This window comes from Argopecten irradians, chromosome 7 (assembly GCF_041381155.1).
Source record: "Argopecten irradians isolate NY chromosome 7, Ai_NY, whole genome shotgun sequence".
NCBI classification, from domain to species: domain Eukaryota; kingdom Metazoa; phylum Mollusca; class Bivalvia; order Pectinida; family Pectinidae; genus Argopecten; species Argopecten irradians.
This window is the reverse complement of record NC_091140.1, coordinates 40,370,841-40,393,718: the sequence shown is the minus strand read 5'-3', so window position 1 is coordinate 40,393,718 and position 22,878 is coordinate 40,370,841. Positions and strand designations below refer to the sequence as shown.

Genomic DNA, 22,878 nt, shown 5'->3' with positions numbered 1-22,878 from the left:
ACAGTGGGACTGTCAGGTGTCTACGTGTTCTCTATAGATGTTTATAAACAGTGGGACTGTCAGGTGTCTACGTGTTCTCTATAGATGTTTATAAAACAGTGGGACTGTCAGGTGTCTACGTGTTCTCTATAGATGTTTATAAACAGTGGGACTGTCAGGTGTCTACGTGTTCTCTATAGATGTTTATAAACAGTGGGACTGTCAGGTGTCTACGTGTTCTCTATAGATGTTTATAAACAGTGGGACTGTCAGGTGTCTACGTGTTCTCTATAGATGTTTATAAACAGTGGGACTGTCAGGTGTCTACGTGTTCTCTATAGATGTTTATAAACAGTGGGACTGTCAGGTGTCTACGTGTTCTCTATAGATGTTTATAAACAGTGGGACTGTCAGGTGTCTACGTGTTCTCTATAGATGTTTATAAACAGTGGGACTGTCAGGTGTCTACGTGTTCTCTATAGATGTTTATAAACAGTGGGACTGTCAGGTGTCTACGTGTTCTCTATAGATGTTTATAAACAGTGGGACTGTCAGGTGTCTACGTGTTCTCTATAGATGTTTATAAACAGTGGGACTGTCAGGTGTCTACGTGTTCTCTATAGATGTTTATAAACAGTGGGACTGTCAGGTGTCTACGTGTTCTCTATAGATGTTTATAAACAGTGGGACTGTCAGGTGTCTACGTGTTCTCTACAGATGTTTATAAACAGTGGGACTGTCAGGTGTCTACGTGTTCTCTATAGATGTTTATAAACAGTGGGACTGTCAGGTGTCTACGTGTTCTCTATAGATGTTTATAAACAGTGGGACTGTCAGGTGTCTACGTGTTCTCTATAGATGTTTATAAACAGTGGGACTGTCAGGTGTCTACGTGTTCTCTATAGATGTTTATAAACAGTGGGACTGTCAGGTGTCTACGTGTTCTCTATAGATGTTTATAAACAGTGGGACTGTCAGGTGTCTACGTGTTCTCTATAGATGTTTATAAACAGTGGGACTGTCAGGTGTCTACGTGTTCTCTATAGATGTTTATAAACAGTGGGACTGTCAGGTGTCTACGTGTTCTCTATAGATGTTTATAAACAGTGGGACTGTCAGGTGTCTACGTGTTCTCTATAGATGTTTATAAACAGTGGGACTGTCAGGTGTCTACGTGTTCTCTATAGATGTTTATAAACAGTGGGACTGTCAGGTGTCTACGTGTTCTCTATAGATGTTTATAAACAGTGGGACTGTCAGGTGTCTACGTGTTCTCTCTATAGATGTTTATAAACAGTGGGACTGTCAGGTGTCTACGTGTTCTCTATAGATGTTTATAAACAGTGGGACTGTCAGGTGTCTACGTGTTCTCTATAGATGTTTATAAACAGTGGGACTGTCAGGTGTCTACGTGTTCTCTATAGATGTTTATAAACAGTGGGACTGTCAGGTGTCTACGTGTTCTCTATAGATGTTTATAAACAGTGGGACTGTCAGGTGTCTACGTGTTCTCTATAGATGTTTATAAACAGTGGGACTGTCAGGTGTCTACGTGTTCTCTATAGATGTTTATAAACAGTGGGACTGTCAGGTGTCTACGTGTTCTCTATAGATGTTTATAAACAGTGGGACTGTCAGGTGTCTACGTGTTCTCTATAGATGTTTATAAACAGTGGGACTGTCAGGTGTCTACGTGTTCTCTATAGATGTTTATAAACAGTGGGACTGTCAGGTGTCTACGTGTTCTCTATAGATGTTTATAAACAGTGGGACTGTCAGGTGTCTACGTGTTCTCTATAGATGTTTATAAACAGTGGGACTGTCAGGTGTCTACGTGTTATCTATATAGACGTTTATAAACAGCGGGACTGTCAGGGGTCTACGTGTTCTCTATAGATGTTTATAAACAGTGGGACTGTCAGGTGTCTACGTGTTCTCTATAGATGTTTATAAACAGTGGGACTGTCAGGTGTCTACGTGTTCTCTATAGATGTTTATAAACAGTGGGACTGTCAGGTGTCTACGTGTTCTCTATAGATGTTTATAAACAGTGGGACTGTCAGGTGTCTACGTGTTCTCTATAGATGTTTATAAACAGTGGGACTGTCAGGTGTCTACGTGTTCTCTATAGATGTTTATAAACAGTGAGACTGTCAGGTGTGTACGTGTTCTCTATAGATGTTTATAAACAGTGGGACTGTCAGGTGTCTACGTGTTCTCTATAGATGTTTATAAACAGTGGGACTGTCAGGTGTCTACGTGTTCTCTATAGATGTTTATAAACAGTGGGACTGTCAGGTGTCTACGTGTTCTCTATAGATGTTTATAAACAGTGGGACTGTCAGGTGTCTACGTGTTCTCTATAGATGTTTATAAACAGTGGGACTGTCAGGTGTCTACGTGTTCTCTATAGATGTTTATAAACAGTGGGACTGTCAGGTGTCTACGTGTTCTCTATAGATGTTTATAAACAGTGGGACTGTCAGGTGTCTACGTGTTCTCTATAGATGTTTATAAACAGTGGGACTGTCAGGTGTCTACGTGTTCTCTATAGATGTTTATAAACAGTGGGACTGTCAGGTGTCTACGTGTTCTCTATAGATGTTTATAAACAGTGGGTCTGTCAGGTGTGTTTATACGTGTTCTCTATAGATGTTTATAAACAGTGGGACTGTCAGGTGTCTACGTGTTCTCTATAGATGTTTATAAACAGTGGGACTGTCAGGTGTCTACGTGTTCTCTATAGATGTTTATAAACAGTGGGACTGTCAGGTGTCTACGTGTTCTCTATAGATGTTTATAAACAATGTCGGGACTGTCAGGTGTCTACGTGTTCTACGTTCTCTATAGATGTTTATAAACAGTGGGACTGTCAGGTGTCTACGTGTTCTCTATAGATGTTTATAAACAGTGGGACTGTCAGGTGTCTACGTGTTCTCTATAGATGTTTATAAACAGTGGGACTGTCAGGTGTCTACGTGTTCTCTATAGATGTTTATAAACAGTGGGACTGTCAGGTGTCTACGTGTTCTCTATAGATGTTTATAAACAGTGGGACTGTCAGGTGTCTACGTGTTCTCTATAGATGTTTATAAACAGTGGGACTGTCTACGTGTTCTCTATAGATGTTTATAAACAGTGGAACTGTCAGGTGTCTACGTGTTCTCTACAGATGTTTATAAACAGTGGGACTGTCAGGTGTCTACTTGTTCTCTATAGATGTTTATAAACAGTGGGACTGTCAGGTGTCTACGTGTTCTCTATAGATGTTTATAAACAGTGGGACTGTCAGGTGTCTACGTGTTCTCTATAGATGTTTATAAACAGTGGGACTGTCAGGTGTCTACGTGTTCTCTATAGATGTTTATAAACAGTGGGACTGTCAGGTGTCTACGTGTTCTCTATAGATGTTTATAAACAGTGGGACTGTCAGGTGTCTACGTGTTCTCTATAGATGTTTATAAACAGTGGGACTGTCAGGTGTCTACGTGTTCTCTATAGATGTTTATAAAACAGTGGGACTGTCAGGTGTCTACGTGTTCTCTATAGATGTTTATAAACAGTGGGACTGTCAGGTGTCTACGTGTTCTCTATAGATGTTTATAAACAGTGGGACTGTCAGGTGTCTACGTGTTCTCTATAGATGTTTATAAACAGTGGGACTGTCAGGTGTCTACGTGTTCTCTATAGATGTTTATAAAACAGTGGGACTGTCAGGTGTCTACGTGTTCTCTATAGATGTTTATAAACAGTGGGACTGTCAGGTGTCTACGTGTTCTCTATAGATGTTTATAAACAGTGGGACTGTCAGGTGTCTACGTGTTCTCTATAGATGTTTATAAACAGTGGGACTGTCAGGTGTCTACGTGTTCTCTATAGATGTTTATAAACAGTGGGACTGTCAGGTGTCTACGTGTTCTCTATAGATGTTTATAAACAGTGGGACTGTCAGGTGTCTACGTGTTCTCTATAGATGTTTATAAACAGTGGGACTGTCAGGTGTCTACGTGTTCTCTATAGATGTTTATAAACAGTGGGACTGTCAGGTGTCTACGTGTTCTCTATAGATGTTTATAAACAGTGGGACTGTCAGGTGTCTACGTGTTCTCTATAGATGTTTATAAACAGTGGGACTGTCAGGTGTCTACGTGTTCTCTATAGATGTTTATAAACAGTGGGACTGTCAGGTGTCTACGTGTTCTCTATAGATGTTTATAAACAGTGGGACTGTCAGGTGTCTACGTGTTCTCTATAGATGTTTATAAACAGTGGGACTGTCAGGTGTCTACGTGTTCTCTATAGATGTTTATAAACAGTGGGACTGTCAGGTGTCTACGTGTTCTCTATAGATGTTTATAAACAGTGGGACTGTCAGGTGTCTACGTGTTCTCTATAGATGTTTATAAACAGTGGGACTGTCAGGTGTCTACGTGTTCTCTATAGATGTTTATAAACAGTGGGACTGTCAGGTGTCTACGTGTTCTCTATAGATGTTTATAAACAGTGGGACTGTCAGGTGTCTACGTGTTCTCTATAGATGTTTATAAACAGTGGGACTGTCAGGTGTCTACGTGTTCTCTATAGATGTTTATAAACAGTGGGACTGTCAGGTGTCTACGTGTTCTCTATAGATGTTTATAAACAGTGGGACTGTCAGGTGTCTACGTGTTCTCTATAGATGTTTATAAACAGTGGGACTGTCAGGTGTCTACGTGTTCTCTATAGATGTTTATAAACAGTGGGACTGTCAGGTGTCTACGTGTTCTCTATAGATGTTTATAAACAGTGGGACTGTCAGGTGTCTACGTGTTCTCTATAGATGTTTATAAACAGTGGGACTGTCAGGTGTCTACGTGTTCTCTATAGATGTTTATAAACAGTGGGACTGTCAGGTGTCTACGTGTTCTCTATAGATGTTTATAAACAGTGGGACTGTCAGGTGTCTACGTGTTCTCTATAGATGTTTATAAACAGTGGGACTGTCAGGTGTCTACGTGTTCTCTATAGATGTTTATAAACAGTGGGACTGTCAGGTGTCTACGTGTTCTCTATAGATGTTTATAAACAGTGGGACTGTCAGGTGTCTACGTGTTCTCTATAGATGTTTATAAACAGTGGGACTGTCAGGTGTCTACGTGTTCTCTATAGATGTTTATAAACAGTGGGACTGTCAGGTGTCTACGTGTTCTCTATAGATGTTTATAAACAGTGGGACTGTCAGGTGTCTACGTGTTCTCTATATATGTTTATAAACAGTGGGACAGTCAGGTGTCTACGTGTTCTCTATAGATGTTTATAAACAGTGGGACTGTCAGGTGTCTACGTGTTCTCTATAGATGTTTATAAACAGTGGGACTGTCAGGTGTCTACGTGTTCTCTATAGATGTTTATAAACAGTGGGACTGTCAGGTGTCTACGTGTTCTCTATAGATGTTTATAAACAGTGGGACTGTCAGGTGTCTACGTGTTCTCTATAGATGTTTATAAACAGTGGGACTGTCAGGTGTCTACGTGTTCTCTATAGATGTTTATAAACAGTGGGACTGTCAGGTGTCTACGTGTTCTCTATAGATGTTTATAAACAGTGGGACTGTCAGGTGTCTACGTGTTCTCTATAGATGTTTATAAACAGTGGGACTGTCAGGTGTCTACGTGTTCTCTATAGATGTTTATAAACAGTGGGACTGTCAGGTGTCTACGTGTTCTCTATAGATGTTATAAACAGTGGGACTGTCAGGTGTCTACGTGTTCTCTATAGATGTTTATAAACAGTGGGACTGTCAGGTGTCTACGTGTTCTCTACAGATGTTTATAAACAGTGGGACTGTCAGGTGTCTACGTGTTCTCTATAGATGTTTATAAACAGTGGGACTGTCAGGTGTCTACGTGTTCTCTATAGACGTTTATAAACAGCAAGGCTGCATGCAAATGTGTTCCAAAGTATTCAATGAATAATAAATACATTTGATCAACTGCAGCAAAGGTCAGTAAAGTTCCACATATATAGAGATGCTGATGGCTTCTCATCACGGGCCCCATCAGCAGTAATAAGTCACGGAATTAAGATTGATTTGGCTAAATCGCAACATCCGGTCAAGTGTGGTCATTCGATTGGTTGACAATGGACTGGCGAGAAGAAAATTGACGGACACTCGAGTGAAAATCAATTCGGCCATTAGACGTGCCGCCGTGAGAATATATTATGGTATAAAATAACGTTGTGTGATTTATTTAAGGCGTTAGTATCGCCAGATAACTGTCTGCCGAAGGAATCTAGTAGGATCGTACGGAAACCTGCTACCTGTAGAAAATACTATTGTATGAAACGCTGGGAAATTCTCTTAATCCGAACAGAAACACAGGGAAACACTTTGACGTTACGAATTTCGATCAATCCCGCTGTTCTGAACAAGTACCTGTTGCAGGTAATTGAAACATAATTCTGAATGCAGATGTGAACCTGCTTGTATCAAAGTGTTGGAAATAGATGAATTTTTAATGTCATTTGTAAAACAGTTGTTAAATAAAGCTAACAACGCGATCCTCCTTTAGGGAATATTGAATTGACATCATTAGCTCAGTGCCTGGTATAACTATCATCCTTCTAAGTCATAAAATAAACATGAGTTGGTTTTAAGAAACAATTCCAAAATATAATCCAACAAATAATGATTTTCGTATGCATCACGCACCACGAATACGCGTTATAGTAGTTAGGACGGACCACGACTGGTCCAGGTTTTACACATCAGATGTGAGTAAAGTCATTACTGCTCTCGCCGTATTGGAAATTGGCCGAGCCAGTTCGTTAATTCAACGCAAAACATGTATTAAGATGGCGATAGAAATAAATTGGGAGTCGGAAGGTTAATCGGATCTACCCCTCGAAGAAGCCGTAGCGTCGGCTTCAGCTTGGAAGATAAATCAAAGCAATCATTCAGAATCATATACGGTACTAACATTGGGCATTGTCAGATACAGTGAAATACGGCTGTTTGTTTTGATAAGAGCGTATTATAACTTACAAATGAATAAATAGATCAAAGTGAAACATACACTGACCAATCGAAGCATTAAGTTGTATTTACACCAAACGGGCTGTGGAGTAAAGTTGTCTGCTAGATAACAACACTACAGTGCCACGACTCTGTATCGGAAATCATATCCAAGTGTCGATATGTAAAGTCTCGCGTGATCGGAAATTGAACGTTATCCAAGCCTGTCGGTTATCTTGCGTTTACCGGAAGTCAAACAGCATTTCTAACATGCGTATACTACGGGTTAGCGGATATGTCATTAAGAGAAGAACGACTTTCTGTCACTTTAATATGTTGCCATCTCTGCTAGGCTCTTTTACCACCACATGGCTATCGACAGATCTGGCTTTGTAATGTTGCTTTCCACGACGATTTCTGGCTCCATAATCTTGACACAATTTAATTCGTATTTCGAATTAGACCAGATATGGCGTAAATGCCCAAAACTTTTATTAGATGTCATCTGTGATTATCTAAATGTACGACTGTTTTAGACTTGAGAATATTTCATGATCCTGGAATCAGTTTCCCCGCCATCACACGATTTGTTTTATTTGTTAAAGATAGGTTCCCGCGTAACTTGCTCTCATATTCACAATTCGGAAAGGTATACGAAAAATTGTATTTTTAACCCAATGCCTTAAGATATAAACTTTATGTTAATACAAAATAAGTTATTCGAAGTATAAGTAATTAAATTACATATTGTATTTGATTATTAGTAACCAAAAAAACACATTAAAAACCACGGGTACAGAAGTGTCGACGGTTCCGATGGGCTAGCATTCGGAGCTGCGCATGCCATTTTTGCTGTTAACGACAGTGTTTATATTAATCTTTAGATATCTTCCAGTAGTTCCAGTATTCATATTAATCTTCATATATCCTCCAGTACTTCCGGTATTCATATTACTTCTACAAAAAAAATGTAAGATATCATCCTGTAGTTCCAGTATTCATATTAATCTTTAGATATTCTTCAGTAGTTCCAATATTCATATTAATCCTTAGATATCCTCCAGCAGTTCCAGTATTAATATGAATATTTAGATATCTTCTTGTGGTTCCATATTCATATATTAATCTCTAGATATCCTTCAGTAGTTCTAGTATTCATATTAATCTTTAGATATCCTCCAGTAGTTCTAGTATTCATATTAATCTTTAGATATCCTCCAGTAGTTCCAGTATTCATATTAATCTTTAGATATCCTCCAGTAGTTCCAGTATTCATATTAATCTTTAGATATCCTCCAGTAGTTCCAGTATTCATATTAATCTTTAGATATCCTCCAGTAGTTCCAGTATTCATATTAATCTTTAGATATCCTCCAGTAGTTCCAGTATTCATATTAATCTTTAGATATCCTCCAGTAGTTCCAGTATTCATATTAATCTTTAGATATCCTCCAGTAGTTCCAGTATTCATATTAATCCTTAGATATCCTTTAGTAGTTCCAATATTCATATTATTCCTTAGATATTCTCCAGTAGTTCCAGTATTCATATTAATCCTTTAGATATCTCTCCAGTAGTTCCAGTATTCATATTATTCTTAGATATTCTCCAGTAGTTCCAGTATTCATATTAATCTTTAGATACCCTCCAGTAGTTCCAGTATTCATATTAATCCTAAGATATTCTCCAGTAGTTCCAATATTCATATTATCCTTTAGATATTCTTCAGTAGTTCCAGTATTCATATTATTCCTTAGATATCTCCAGTAGTTCCAGTATTCATATTAATCTTAAGATATCCTCCAGTAGTTCCACTATTCATATTAATCTTTAGATATCCTTTAGTAGTTCCAATATTCATATTATTCCTTAGATATTCCCCAGTAGTTCCAGTATTCATATTAATCTTTAGATATCCTCCAGTAGTTCCAGTATTCATATTAATCTTTAGATATTCTCCAGTAGTTCCAGTATTCATATTTATCTTTAGATATCTTCCAGTAGTTCCACTATTCATATCAATCCTTAGATATTCTCCAGTAGTTCCAGTATTCATATTAATCCTTAGATATTCTCCAGTAGTTCCACATATTCATATTAATCTTTAGATATCCTCCAGTAGTTCCAGTATTCATATTAATCTTTAGATATCCTCCAGTAGTTCCAGTATTCATATTAATCCTTAGATATCCTCCAGTAGTTCCAGTATTCATATTAATCCTTTAGATATCCTCCAGTAGTTCCAGTATTCATATTAATCTTTAGATATTCTCCAGTAGTTCCAGTATTCATATTAATCTTTAGATATCTCAGTAGTTCCAGTAGTATCAGTATTCCAGTTTCATATTAATCTTTAGATATTCTCCAGTAGTTCCAGTATTCATATTAATCTTTAGATATCCTCCAGTAGTTCCAGAATTCATATTAATCTTTAGATATCCTCCAGTAGTTCCAGTATTCATATTAATCCTTAGATATCCTCCAGTAGTTCCAATATTCATATTATTCCTTAGATATTCTCCAGTAGTTCCAGTATTCATATTAATCTTTAGATATCCTCCAGTAGTTCCAGTATTCATATTAATCTTTAGATATCCTCCAGTAGTTCCAGTATTCATATTAATCTTTAGATATCATATTTCCTCTCAGTAGTTCCAGTATTCATATTAATCTTTAGATATCCTCCAGTAGTTCCAGTATTCATATTAATCTTTAGATATCCTCCAGTAGTTCCAGTATTCATATTAATCTTTAGATATCCTCCAGTAGTTCCAGTATTCATATTAATCTTTAGATATCCTCCAGTAGTTCCAGTATTCATATTAATCCTTAGATATTCTCCAGTAGTTCCAATATTCATATTAATCCTTAGATATCCTCCAGTAGTTCCAGTATTCATATTAATCTTTAGATATCCTCCAGTAGTTCCAGTATTCATATTATTCCTTTAGATATCCTCCAGTAGTTCCAGTATTCATATTAATCTTTAGATATCCTCCAGTAGTTCCAGTATTCATATTAATCTTTAGATATCCTCAGTAGTTCCAGTATTCATATTAATCTTTAGATATCCTCCAGTAGTTCCAGTATTCATATTAATCTTTAAGATATCCTCCAGTAGTTCCAGTATTCATATTAATCCTTAGATATCCTCCAGTAGTTCCAGTATTCATATTAATCCTTAGATATCCTCCAGTAGTTCCAGTATTCATATTAATCCTTAGATATCCTCCAGTAGTTCCAGTATTCATATTAATCTTTAGATATCCTCCAGTAGTTCCAGTATTCATATTAATCTTTAGATATCCTCCAGTAGTTCCAGTATTCATATTAATCTTTAGATATCCTCCAGTAGTTCCAGTATTCATATTAATCTTTAGATATTCCTCCAGTAGTTCCAGTATTCATATTTATCCTTAGATATCCTCCAGTAGTTCCAGTATTCATATTAATCCTTAGATATCCTCCAGTAGTTCCAGTTTTCATATTTATCTTTAGATATCTTCCAGTAGTTCCAGTATTCATATTAATCCTAAGATATCCTCCAGTAGTTCCAGTATTCATATTAATCTTTAGATATCCTTTAGTAGTTCCAATATTCATATTAATCCTTAGATATTCTCCAGTAGTTCCAGTATTCATATTTATCTTTAGATATCCTCCAGTAGTTCCAGTATTCATATCAATCCTTAGATATTCTCCAGTAGTTCCAGTATTCATATTAATCTTTAGATATCCTCCAGTAGTTCCAATATTCATATTAATCCTTAGATATTCTCCAGTAGTTCCAGTATTCATATTTATCTTTAGATATCCTCCAGTAGTTCCAGTATTCATATTAATCTTTAGATATCCCCCAGTAGTTCCAGAATTCATATTAATCTTTAGATATCCTCCAGTAGTTCCAGTATTCATATTAATCTTTAGATATCCTCCAGTAGTTCCAATATTCATATAATTCCTTAGATATTCTCTTGTAGTTCCAGTATTAATATTAATCTTTAGATATCCTCCAGTAGTTCCAGAATTCATATTAATCTTTAGATATCCTCCAGTAGTTCCAGTATTCATATTAATCTTTAGATATCCTCCAGTAGTTCCAATATTCATATTATTCCTTAGATATTCTCCAGTAGTTCCAGTATTCATATTAATCTTTAGATATTCTCCAGTAGTTCCAGTATTCATATTAATCTTTAGATATCCTCCAGTAGTTCCAATATTCATATTATTCCTTAGATATCCTCCAGTAGTTCCAGTATTCATATTAATCTTTAGATATTCTTCAGTAGTTCTAGTATTCATATTAATCTTTAGATATCCTCCAGTAGTTCCAGTATTCATATTAATCTTTAGATATCCTCCAGTAGTTCTAGTATTCATATTAATCTTTAGATATCCTCCAGTAGTTCCAGTATTCATATTAATCTTTAGATATCCTCCAGTAGTTCCAGTATTCATATTAATCTTTAGATATCCTCCAGTAGTTCCAGTATTCATATTAATCTTTAGATATCCTCCAGTAGTTCCAGTATTCATATTAATCTTTAGATATCCTCCAGTAGTTCTAGTATTTATATCAATCTTTAGATATCCTCCAGTAGTTCCAGTATTTATATCAATCTTTAGATATCCTCCAGTAGTTCCAGTATTTATATCAATCTTTAGATATCCTCCAGTAGTTCCAGTATTTATATCAATCTTTAGATATCCTCCAGTAGTTCTTGTATTTATATCAATCCTTTAGATATCCTCCAGTAGTTCCAGTATTTATATCAATCCTTAGATATTATCCAGTAGTTCCAGTATTTATATCAATCCTTAGATATTATCCAGTAGTTCCAGTATTTATATCAATCCTTAGATATCCTCCAGCAGTTCTAGTATTTATGTCATTTTTTAGATATCCTCCAATAGTTCTAGTATTTAAATCACGATAAAGGATGTATTATTATAACTACGCGGTGGTAAACTATTTTTGCTACTTTTCAGATAAGCACAAAGCCTGTATAGCAAGTGACATTCATTTCTGTTAAAAGACCATAAATTCAAGTTGATGATGAGAATTTATATCCGAACACCTTTGTAATGTGCCGTAGGTGTTGCCTTCAGACGGTTTCGCGCTCTTAACAGGAAACACCTGACATTTAAGCGGAACACAATTTACGTCTGTACTTTTAGAATCGGTGTCGTACAGGCGCTCTAATTATTCTCGGTAATGGCGGAAGTGAAAATAACGACCAGTAAAGAAACACTCGGATAGCTTAACGCTAGCAGGACATTTTTCTCTATGGTGGCGAAAATGTGAATGATTCTTGCCATGCCGGGAATTAGTTAAATGATACTATAGGTTTTGAAATGTACTTTTCGCTTCAAACTGCGAAAAAAATCTTTGGAAAACATTGAGGACAACCCAACGGTACTATTTGGTGAAGAGTCCTTAACGCTGAGAGCAAATAAAAACAATTTAGGAGACTTTAAAAAGATTTGTGTTCATGTGGCGAGACATTGATCGAGCCTAAAATCAAGAAAACGTTTGACGCTATAACGACAATTCCTGGTCGCAGTGACGCTTGCATAGATAAAGCGTTAGTAGAAATTATCATGGATACGTAGACCTGGAAATATCTGTTTTGAAATATTTGAGTAGCCAAGTTTTATGTGCCAAACAGAGACAAGAACATTAAAAAGTCATCCAAATTGACTTCGTCTCCACCTTAATCTACCATACGTAAACAGCAAACGATACAACGGACATATGATAAAGGAGCCAGGAACTCTTATAGCAACAAAATGAATCCTCAAAATTCCTGAGACATTGATTTGATTTAGGATATTTGTCACAACGGAATAATAAAAAGCCAAATAAATAGCATCTGCTCTTCGGTAACCGTTTTAGTAAGATTTATTTCAGCTAGCTGAGTATAGATAAATTGACAGTAAGGTAATCTAAAAATGCGTTTTTCTGGAACTTGTTTTGTGGCTATGCGCAACAGCTGTTTCCCGACGAATCAGAAGAAAGACGAAAATTGAATGTGACATCGTGCATTGCAGCAACACTATGAAGCAATCTACCTATACCGTAGTCATACTATCAACATCGAGGCATCGTTCAATCACACACAGGTGTACAATTAGTGCACTTTTTGATAACTCTATTTTGTCGTATTTATCTGTCAAGTTCGAGAAGGGAATGAAAGTGAAAATGGCTGTTTTGCAAAAAAGAAAACCTGGTAACTTAAAGTGAACAGTCGGGCAAGGATAGCTAAAGTCGGTAAATATGATGTGAGTGTATCCAGTAGAATTTCTTATGAAATAGAAAAATAAAATATCTCGTCAAAATCTGTCTGCGTACGAAGAAATTAATTTAAAGTACAGGAATCCTAAAACGTCCTCCCGGCTGACTAGGTCCGTGGTTACATTTCCAAGCAGCCTTGCTTTCAATGCTTTCAATTTTTCTTTATTTCAATGGTTAGAACTAGAAAACGTAAGCGGAACTTGACTGTCGTTTTAATATGTGAGAACTTTTGGAAGGCCAATGAACGCATTTAGACTGAATTTCTTTGCCCGACTATTCACTTTAATTTGATAAAAAAACAGAAGATGATTTATGTTAAAAGTACTCATTTGGTAAACCACTGAAAAGTTTACTATTTTACTTTATCGGTACAAGAGAGAAGATAGTGCTTTGTCGTGATTATCATGTTGTGACGACTTACCGTCTGGACATGTAGATAGATCCATCCGCGCTGATGCGCACGAATACATTCGGCGTAGTGATATTGTGTTGAGTGGACCGTCTTCCGTTCAGGAAATACGTGTTCGGCTTCCATATATACTTGAGGAAGGCAGTACTGAGCGTGACCTTGGTGATGTTTTCTAAATTGAATTTAAGTCGTTCGTCGTGCCATCTTTGCCGTAAGTAGCACTGCATGGAATAGGACTACGAAATAAAAACAAACATGATACATAAATAACACAGACTTCTTTAGTATTCTTTACACAAGCATTCGTATTTCAATGTATTTGTGATGACAAAAGCTTTTATAAAGCGTGTTCAATTTAAATGCTCTTAATCATAGCTTATTATTCCGAACAGAATTTTATTGATCTTATCATCTGGTCCGGACCACAGACGTACGGATTTTTTTAACTAAAGTTTTTATTATAGATGTCTTGGTAATATTCGCTGAAATCGAGAAATATATATTACCAAGACATGCTGTTAGATTATTTTGTTAGTCTGCAAACGCCCGTGGTTCGGTCCAGCCATACAGTGGAGTCGAACATCGAGGACGATGAACGGAATTAAGATTACCAACATTCCTATTTTTCCTCAGTTCGACACCGATAATGAAACATTAAAATTAGAGAAAGTACACAGTTGGTAGATTTTTCTTAGTAAATACGGCATTCGATGACTAGTTCACATAACTAGAGAAATATTGCCCGTTAACCATCTCGGGCGATAGAATTTCAGTTAGGTCCCATTTGATCCCACACTGTCTGTCATCAAAGGAAATATGTGTATAAAGAACACGTGTGTAAAAGAACCAATGTGTATAAAGAACCGACGTGTGTATAAAGAACCAACCACGTGTGTATAAAGAACCAACGTGTGTATAAAGAACCAACATGTGTAAAATAACGACGTGTGTATAAAGAAACAACATGTGTATAAATAACCGACGTGTGTATAAAGAAACAACATGTGTATAAATAACCGACGTGTGTATAAAGAAACAACATGTGTATAAATAACCGACGTTCGTATAAAGAAACAACATGTGTATAAATAACCAACGTGTGTATAAAGAAACAACATGTGTATAAATAACCGACGTGTGTATAAAGAAACAACATGTGTATAAATAACCGACGTTCGTATAAAGAAACAACATGTGTATAAATAACCAACGTGTGTATAAAGAAACAACATGTGTATAAATAACCGACGTGTGTATAAAGAAACAACATGTGTATAAATAACCGACGTGTGTATAAAGAAACAACATGTGTATAAATAACCGACGTGTGTATAAAGAAACAACATGTGTATAAATAACCGACGTGTGTATAAAGAAACAACATGTGTATAAATAACCGACGTGTGTATAAAGAAACAACATGTGTATAAATAACCGACGTGTGTATAAAGAAACAACATGTGTATAAATAACCAACGTGTGTATAAAGAAACAACATGTGTATAAATAACCGACGTGTGTATAAAGAAACACAACATGTGTATAAAATAACCGACGTGTGTATAAAGAAACAACATGTGTATAAATAACCAACGTGTGTATAAAGAAACAACATGTGTATAAATAACCATGTGTATAAAGAAACAACATGTGTATAAATAACCAACGTGTGTATAAAGAAACAACATGTGTATAAATAACCAACGTGTGTATAAAGAAACAACATGTGTATAAATAACCGACGTGTGTATAAAGAAACAACATGTGTATAAATAACCAACGTGTGTATAAAGAAACAAATGTGTATAAATAACCGACGTGTGTATAAAGAAACAACATGTGTATAAATAACCGACGTGTGTATAAAGAAACAACATGTGTGTATAAATAACCGACGTGTGTATAAAGAAACAACATGTGTATAAATAACCGACGTGTGTATAAAGAAACAACATGTGTATAAATAACCGACGTGTGTATAAAGAAACAACATGTGTATAAATAACCGACGTGTGTATAAAGAAACAACATGTGTATAAATAACCAACGTGTGTATAAAGAAACAACATGTGTATAAATAACCAACGTGTGTATAAAGAAACAACATGTGTATAAATAACCGACGTTCGTATAAAGAAACAACATGTGTATAAATAACCGACGTTCGTATAAAGAAACAACATGTGTATAAATAACCGACGTGTGTATAAAGAAACAACATGTGTATAAATAACCAACGTGTGTATAAAGAAACAACATGTGTATAAATAACCGACGTGTGTATAAAGAAACAACATGTGTATAAATAACCGACGTGTGTATAAAGAAACAACATGTGTATAAATAACCGACGTGTGTATAAAGAAACAACATGTGTATAAATAAACCGACGTGTGTATAAAGAAACAACATGTGTATAAATAACCAACGTGTGTATAAAGAAACAACATGTGTATAAATAACCAACGTGTGTATAAAGAAACAACATGTGTATAAATAACCGACGTGTGTATAAAGAAACAACATGTGTATAAATAACCGACGTGTGTATAAAGAAACAACATGTGTATAAATAACCGACGTGTGTATAAAGAAACAACATGTGTATAAATAACCAACGTGTGTATAAAGAAACAACATGTGTATAAATAACCGACGTGTGTATAAAGAAACAACATGTGTATAAATAACCGACGTGTGTATAAAGAAACAACATGTGTATAAATAACCGACGTGTGTATAAAGAAACAACATGTGTATAAATAACCGACGTGTGTATAAAGAAACAACATGTGTATAAATAACCAACGTGTGTATAAAGAAACAACATGTGTATAAATAACCATACGTGTGAATGCAATGTTATTGCTATCGGCCACACCACCAGTATGAATTTTACTTAGCTGACGTTCAAGGTGTTTGTCATAATGGGGCTTTTTTCGTCTTAATGGCGACACATTGTACAGATATGTAGGATGATTTTGAAAGAAAATTATCGCTCTTTCCAACGGTAATAACCGTTTTTATGACGATGTACTAGAAATGTGTTTTTATAGCCGCTAAAGGTAGGCTGGTTAGAAATTTTGAGTCAGTGAGTTTCCACCCTTCTCGTATGTAGTACCATTTAGAATATGATTTTTATCGGTTTTTTTTTTATCTATACCTCTAAAACGTCTAAAATGGTCTTAGGGCACTCTGGTGGGTCCCATCCTCGATACTCCAGGGCTTCCGATCACTTACGATATCTACACCCCTGGACTATCTCATAGTAAAACTGGAGGCAACAGAATAGAACAGGTAATTTAGTCATTTGATGTACATCAAAAGAGCCGTATAACGGTACACTGTGGTTGACTGTGTGACTTTGATGTTAGGCGTCGCTCTATCTGTAGTCTTCAAAGGAAATCTTTGCTAGCCTGTGATTGGTCAAATGTTTTCCGCTGAGCTGCCTTCAATTTTACTATGAGAAGTGATCGGAAGCCCTGGAGTATCGAGAAGTGGGTCCATGATTATATAATCTGTAACTAATTCTCAGATCCCTGTGATCTAGCCTATACCATCCATAATTTTGTCGTCGGGACCTGAGGGGATTTAAACTCGAAAACATTTTGGTAAAGTCCCGAGGAGATTTAAACTTATAAACACTGTTGGTAAAGGCCCGAGAGAGGATTTAAACTTGTAAACATTGTTGGTAAAGGCCCGAGAGGATTTAAACTTGTAAACATTGTTGGTAAAGGCCCGAGAGAGGATTTAAACTTGTAAACATTGTTGGTAAAGGCCCGAGAGAGGATTTAAACTTGTAAACATTGTTGGTAAAGGCCCGAGTATACATTGTTGGTAAAGGCCCGAGAGGATTTAAACTTGTAAACATTGTTGGTAAAGGCCTGAGAGAGGATTTAAACTTGTATACATTGTTGGTAAAGGCCCGAGAAAGGATTTAAACTTGTAAACATTGTTAGTAAAGGCCTGATTGGGTTTAAAAAACATTGTTGGTAGAGATCATTAGTTCTATTTTTAGAGATTTTTGAAAATTATTGATCTGAACCAATACGTACCATTTCTGTTTCTAGTACAGGTCCCATACTCCTGACCAAAATGTCAGTCTCAATACGTAGTGGATCACCTACAAAGAATCAATAATCTGACATAGATAGTGGATCGCATACATATAATAAAAGATCATACATTGATTGTGGATCACCTAAAAAGAATAAAAAATCAGACATTGGTAGTGGATAACCTACATATAATCAAGGATCTGACATTGATAGTGGTTCACATACATAGAATCAAGGATCTGACATTGATAGTGGATCACCTACATATAATCAAGGATCTGACATAGATAGTGGATCACCTACATATAATCAAGGATCTGACATTGATAGTGGATCACCTACATATAATCAAGGATCTGACATTGATAATGGATCACCTACATAGAATCAAGGATCAGACATTGATAGTGGATCACCTACATAGAATCAAGGATCTGACATTGATAGTGGATCACCTACATATAATCAGAGGATCAGACATAAATACATCTGACATTGTGGATCCACCTACATAGAATCAAGGATCTGACATTGATAGTGGATCACCTACATATAATCAAGGATCTGACATAGATAGTGGATCACCTACATAGAATCAAGGATCTGACATTGATAGTGGATCACCTACATAGAATCAAGGATCTGACATTGATAGTGGATCACCTACATAGAATCAAGGATCTGACATTGATAGTGGATCACCTACATAGAATCAAGGATCTGACATTGATAGTGGATCACCTACATAGAATCAAGGATCTGACATTGATAGTGGATCACCTACATAGAATCAAGGATCAGACATAGATAGTGGATCACCTACATAGAATCAAGGATCTGACATTGATAGTGGATCACCTACATAGAATCAAGGATCAGACATTGATAGTGGATCACCTACATAGAATCAAGGATCTGACATTGACAGTGGATCACCTACATAGAATCAAGGATCAGACATTGATAGTGGTTCATCTACATAGAATCAAGGATCTGACATTGATAGTGGATCACCTACATAGAATCAAGGATCAGACATTGATAGTGGATCACCTACATAGAATCAAGGATCAGACATTGATAGTGGATCACCTACATAGAATCAAGGATCAGACATTGATAGTGGATCACCTACATAGAATCAAGGATCTGACATTGATAGTGGATCACCTACATAGAATCAAGGATCTGACATTGATAGTGGATCACCTACATAGAATCAAGGATCTGACATTGATAGTGGATCACCTACATAGGAAATCAAGGATCTGACATTGACAGTGGATCAACTACAGAGAATCAAGGATCTGAGACAGTGATAGTGGATCACCTACATAGAATCAAGGATTCTGACATTGATAGTGGATCACCTACATAGAATCAAGGATCTGACATTGATAGTGGATCACCTACATAGAATCAAGGATCTACCATTTATAGTGGATCACCTACATAGAATCAAGGATCATGACATTGATAGTGGATCACCTACATAGAATCAAGGATCAGACATAGATAGTGGATCACCCTACATAGAATCAAGGATCTGACATTGATAGTGGATCACCTACATAGAATCAAGGATATCTGACATTGATAGTGGATCACCTACATAGAATCAAGGATCTGACATTGATAGTGGATCACCTACATAGAATCAAGGATCTGACATTGATAGTGGATCACCTACATAGAATCAAGGATCAGACATTGATAGTGGATCACCTACATAGAATCAAGGATCTGACATAGATAGTGGATCACCTACATAGAATCAAGGATCTGACATTTATTAGTGGATCACCTACATAGAATCAAGGATCTGACATTGATAGTGGATCACCTACAAGAATAATGAATCAGACAAGATAGATCATCTACATAGAATCATCTGATATAGTGGATCACCTACATAATCAAGATCTAACATAGATAGTGGATCACCTACATAGAATCAAGGATCAGACATTGATAGTGGATCACCTACATAGAATCAAGATCAGACATAGATAGTGGAATCACCTACATAGAATCAAGGATCTGACATTGATAGTGGTTCACATACATAGAATCAAGGATCTGACATTGATAGTGGATCACCTATATAGAATCAAGGATCTGACATAGATAGTGGATCACCTACATAGAATCAAGGATCAGACATTGATAGTGGATCACCTACATTCATGATACTGGAAAGTACTACTCGCCATTTTATAGTTCGACTCATCAAATTGTATCGTATCAATGTCATTGTACGTGATTACCAATGGTAAATCGAGCTTGTACCATCCATGAAATTTTGTGTTATGTCATATAGCGCTACCACTCTAACAAATCGAGCTTGACCATCAAATTGTGTCTGTCATATAGCGCTACCACTCTAACAAATCGAGCTTGACCATCAAATTGTGTCTGTCATATAGCGCTACCACTCTAACAAATCGAGCTTGACCATCAAATTGTGTCTGAGTCATATAGTGCTACCACTCTAACAAATCGAGCTTGACCATCAAATTGTGTCTGTCATATAGCGCTTCCACTCTAACAAATCGAGCTTGACCATCAAATTGTGTCTGTCATATAGCGCTACCACTCTAACAAATCGAGCTTGACCATCAAATTGTGTCTGTCATATAGCGCTACCACTCTAACAAATCGAGCTTGACCATCAAATTGTGTCTGTCATATAGCGCTACCACTCTAACAAATCGAGCTTGACCATCAAATTGTGTCTGTCATATAGCGCTACCACTCTAACAAATCGAGCTTGACCATCAAATTGTGTCTGTCATATAGCGCTACCACTCTAACAAATCGAGCTTGACCATCAAATTGTGTCTGTCATATAGTGCTACCACTCTAACAAATCGAGCTTGACCATCAAATTGTGTCTGTCATATAGCGCTACCACTCTAACAAATCGAGCTTGACCATCAAATTGTGTCTGTCATATAGTACGCTACCACTCTAACAAATCGAGCTTGACCATCAAATTGTGTCTGTCATATAGCGCTACCACTCTAACAAATCGAGCTTGACCATCAAATTGTGTCTGTCATATAGCGCTACCACTCTAACAAATCGAGCTTGACCATCAAAATTGTGTCTGTCATATAGCGCTACCACTCTAACAAATCGAGCTTGACCATCAAATTGTGTCTGTCATATAGCGCTTACCACTCTAACAAATCGAGCTTGACCATCAAATTGTGTCTGTCATATAGCGCTACCACTCTAACAAATCGAGCTTGACCATCAAATTGTGTCTGTCATATAGCGCTTCCACTCTAACAAATCGAGCTTGACCATCAAATTGTGTCTGTCATATAGCGCTACCACTCTAACAAATCGAGCTTGACCATCAAATTGTGTCTGTCATATAGCGCTACCACTCTAACAAATCGAGTTGACCATCAAATTGTGTCTGTCATATAGCGCTACCACTCTAACAAATCGAGCTTGACCATCAAATTGTGTCTGTCATATAGCGCTACCACTCTAACAAATCGAGCTTGACCATCAATTGTGTCTGTCATATAGCGCTACCACTCTAACAAATCGAGCTTGACCATCAAATTGTGTCTGTCATATAGCGCTACCACTCTAACAAATCGAGCTTGACCATCAAATTGTGTCTGTCATATAGCGCTACCACTCTAACAAATCGAGCTTGACCATCAAATTGTGTCTGTCATATATAGCGCTACCACTCTAACAAATCGAGCTTGACCATCAAATTGTGTCTGTCATATAGCGCTACCACTCTAACAAATCGAGCTTGACCATCAAATTGTGTCTGTCATATAGCGCTACCACTCTAACAAATCGAGCTTGACCATCAAATTGTGTCTGTCATATAGCGCTTCCACTCTAACAAATCGAGCTTGACCATCAAATTGTGTCTATCATATAGCGCTACCACTCTAACAAATCGAGCTTGACCATCAAATTGTGTCTGTCATATAGCGCTACCACTCTAACAAATCGAGCTTGACCATCAAATTGTGTCTGTCATATAGCGCTACCACTCTAACAAATCGAGCTTGACCATCAAATTGTGTCTGTCATATAGCGCTACCACTCTAACAAATCGAGCTTGACCATCAAATTGTGTCTGTCATATAGCGCTACCACTCTAACAAATCGAGCTTGACCATCAAATTGTGTCTGTCATATAGCGCTACCACTCTAACAAATCGAGCTTGACCATCAAATTGTGTCTGTCATAGCTAGCGCTACCACTCTAACAAATCGAGCTGAGTGTCTGTCATATAGCGCTACCACTCTAACAAATCGAGCTTGACCATCAATTGTGTCTGTCATATAGCGCTACCACTCTAACAAATCGAGCTTGACCATCAAATTGTGTCTGTCATATAGCGCTACCACTCTAACAAATCGAGCTTGACCATCAAATTGTGTCTGTCATATAGCGCTACCACTCTAACAAATCGAGCTTGACCATCAAATTGTGTCTGTCATATAGCGCTACCACTCTAACAAATCGAGCTTGACCATCAAATTGTGTCTGTCATATAGTGCTACGTACCACTCTAACAAATCGAGCTTGACCATCAAATTGTGTCTGTCATATAGCGCTACCACTCTAACAAAATCGAGCTTGTTGACCATCAAATTGTGTCTGTCATAGAGCGCTACCACTCTAACAAATCGAGCTTGACCATCAAATTGTGTCTGTCATATAGCGCTACCACTCTAACAAAATCGAGCTTGACCATCAAATTGTGTCTGTCATATAGCGCTACCACTCTAACAAATCGAGCTTGACCATCAAATTGTGTCTGTCATATAGCGCTACCACTCTAACAAATCGAGCTTGACCATCAAATTGTGTCTGTCATATAGCGCTACCAACTCTAACAAATCGAGTTGACCATCAAATTGTGTCTGTCATATAGCGCTACCACTCTAACAAATCGAGCTTGACCATCAAATTGTGTCTGTCATATAGCGCTACCACTCTAACAAATCGAGCTCTGACCATCAAATTGTGTCTGTCATATAGCGCTACCACTCTAACAAATCGAGCTTGACCATCAAATTGTGTCTGTCATTTAAGCGCTATCTTATGAAGCGCAATACCACTCTAATTGTACAAAATCGAGTTCTGTGACC

General features: G+C 36.9%; 1 protein-coding gene across 1 annotated transcript in view; it reads right to left on the bottom strand.

Annotated features, from left to right (window-relative positions):
* Positions 1-22,878, bottom strand: part of LOC138327221 (gamma-aminobutyric acid receptor subunit alpha-6-like) — a 92,553-nt gene that overhangs the window by 24,937 nt on the left and 44,738 nt on the right. Inside the window, exons 3-4 of the mRNA XM_069273201.1 lie at positions 17,737-17,804; positions 13,694-13,917 (exon numbers count right to left, since the gene is read on the bottom strand). Of these exons, the coding sequence (XP_069129302.1) occupies positions 13,694-13,917; positions 17,737-17,804 (292 nt within the window). The remainder of the gene's footprint in view (positions 1-13,693; positions 13,918-17,736; positions 17,805-22,878) is intronic.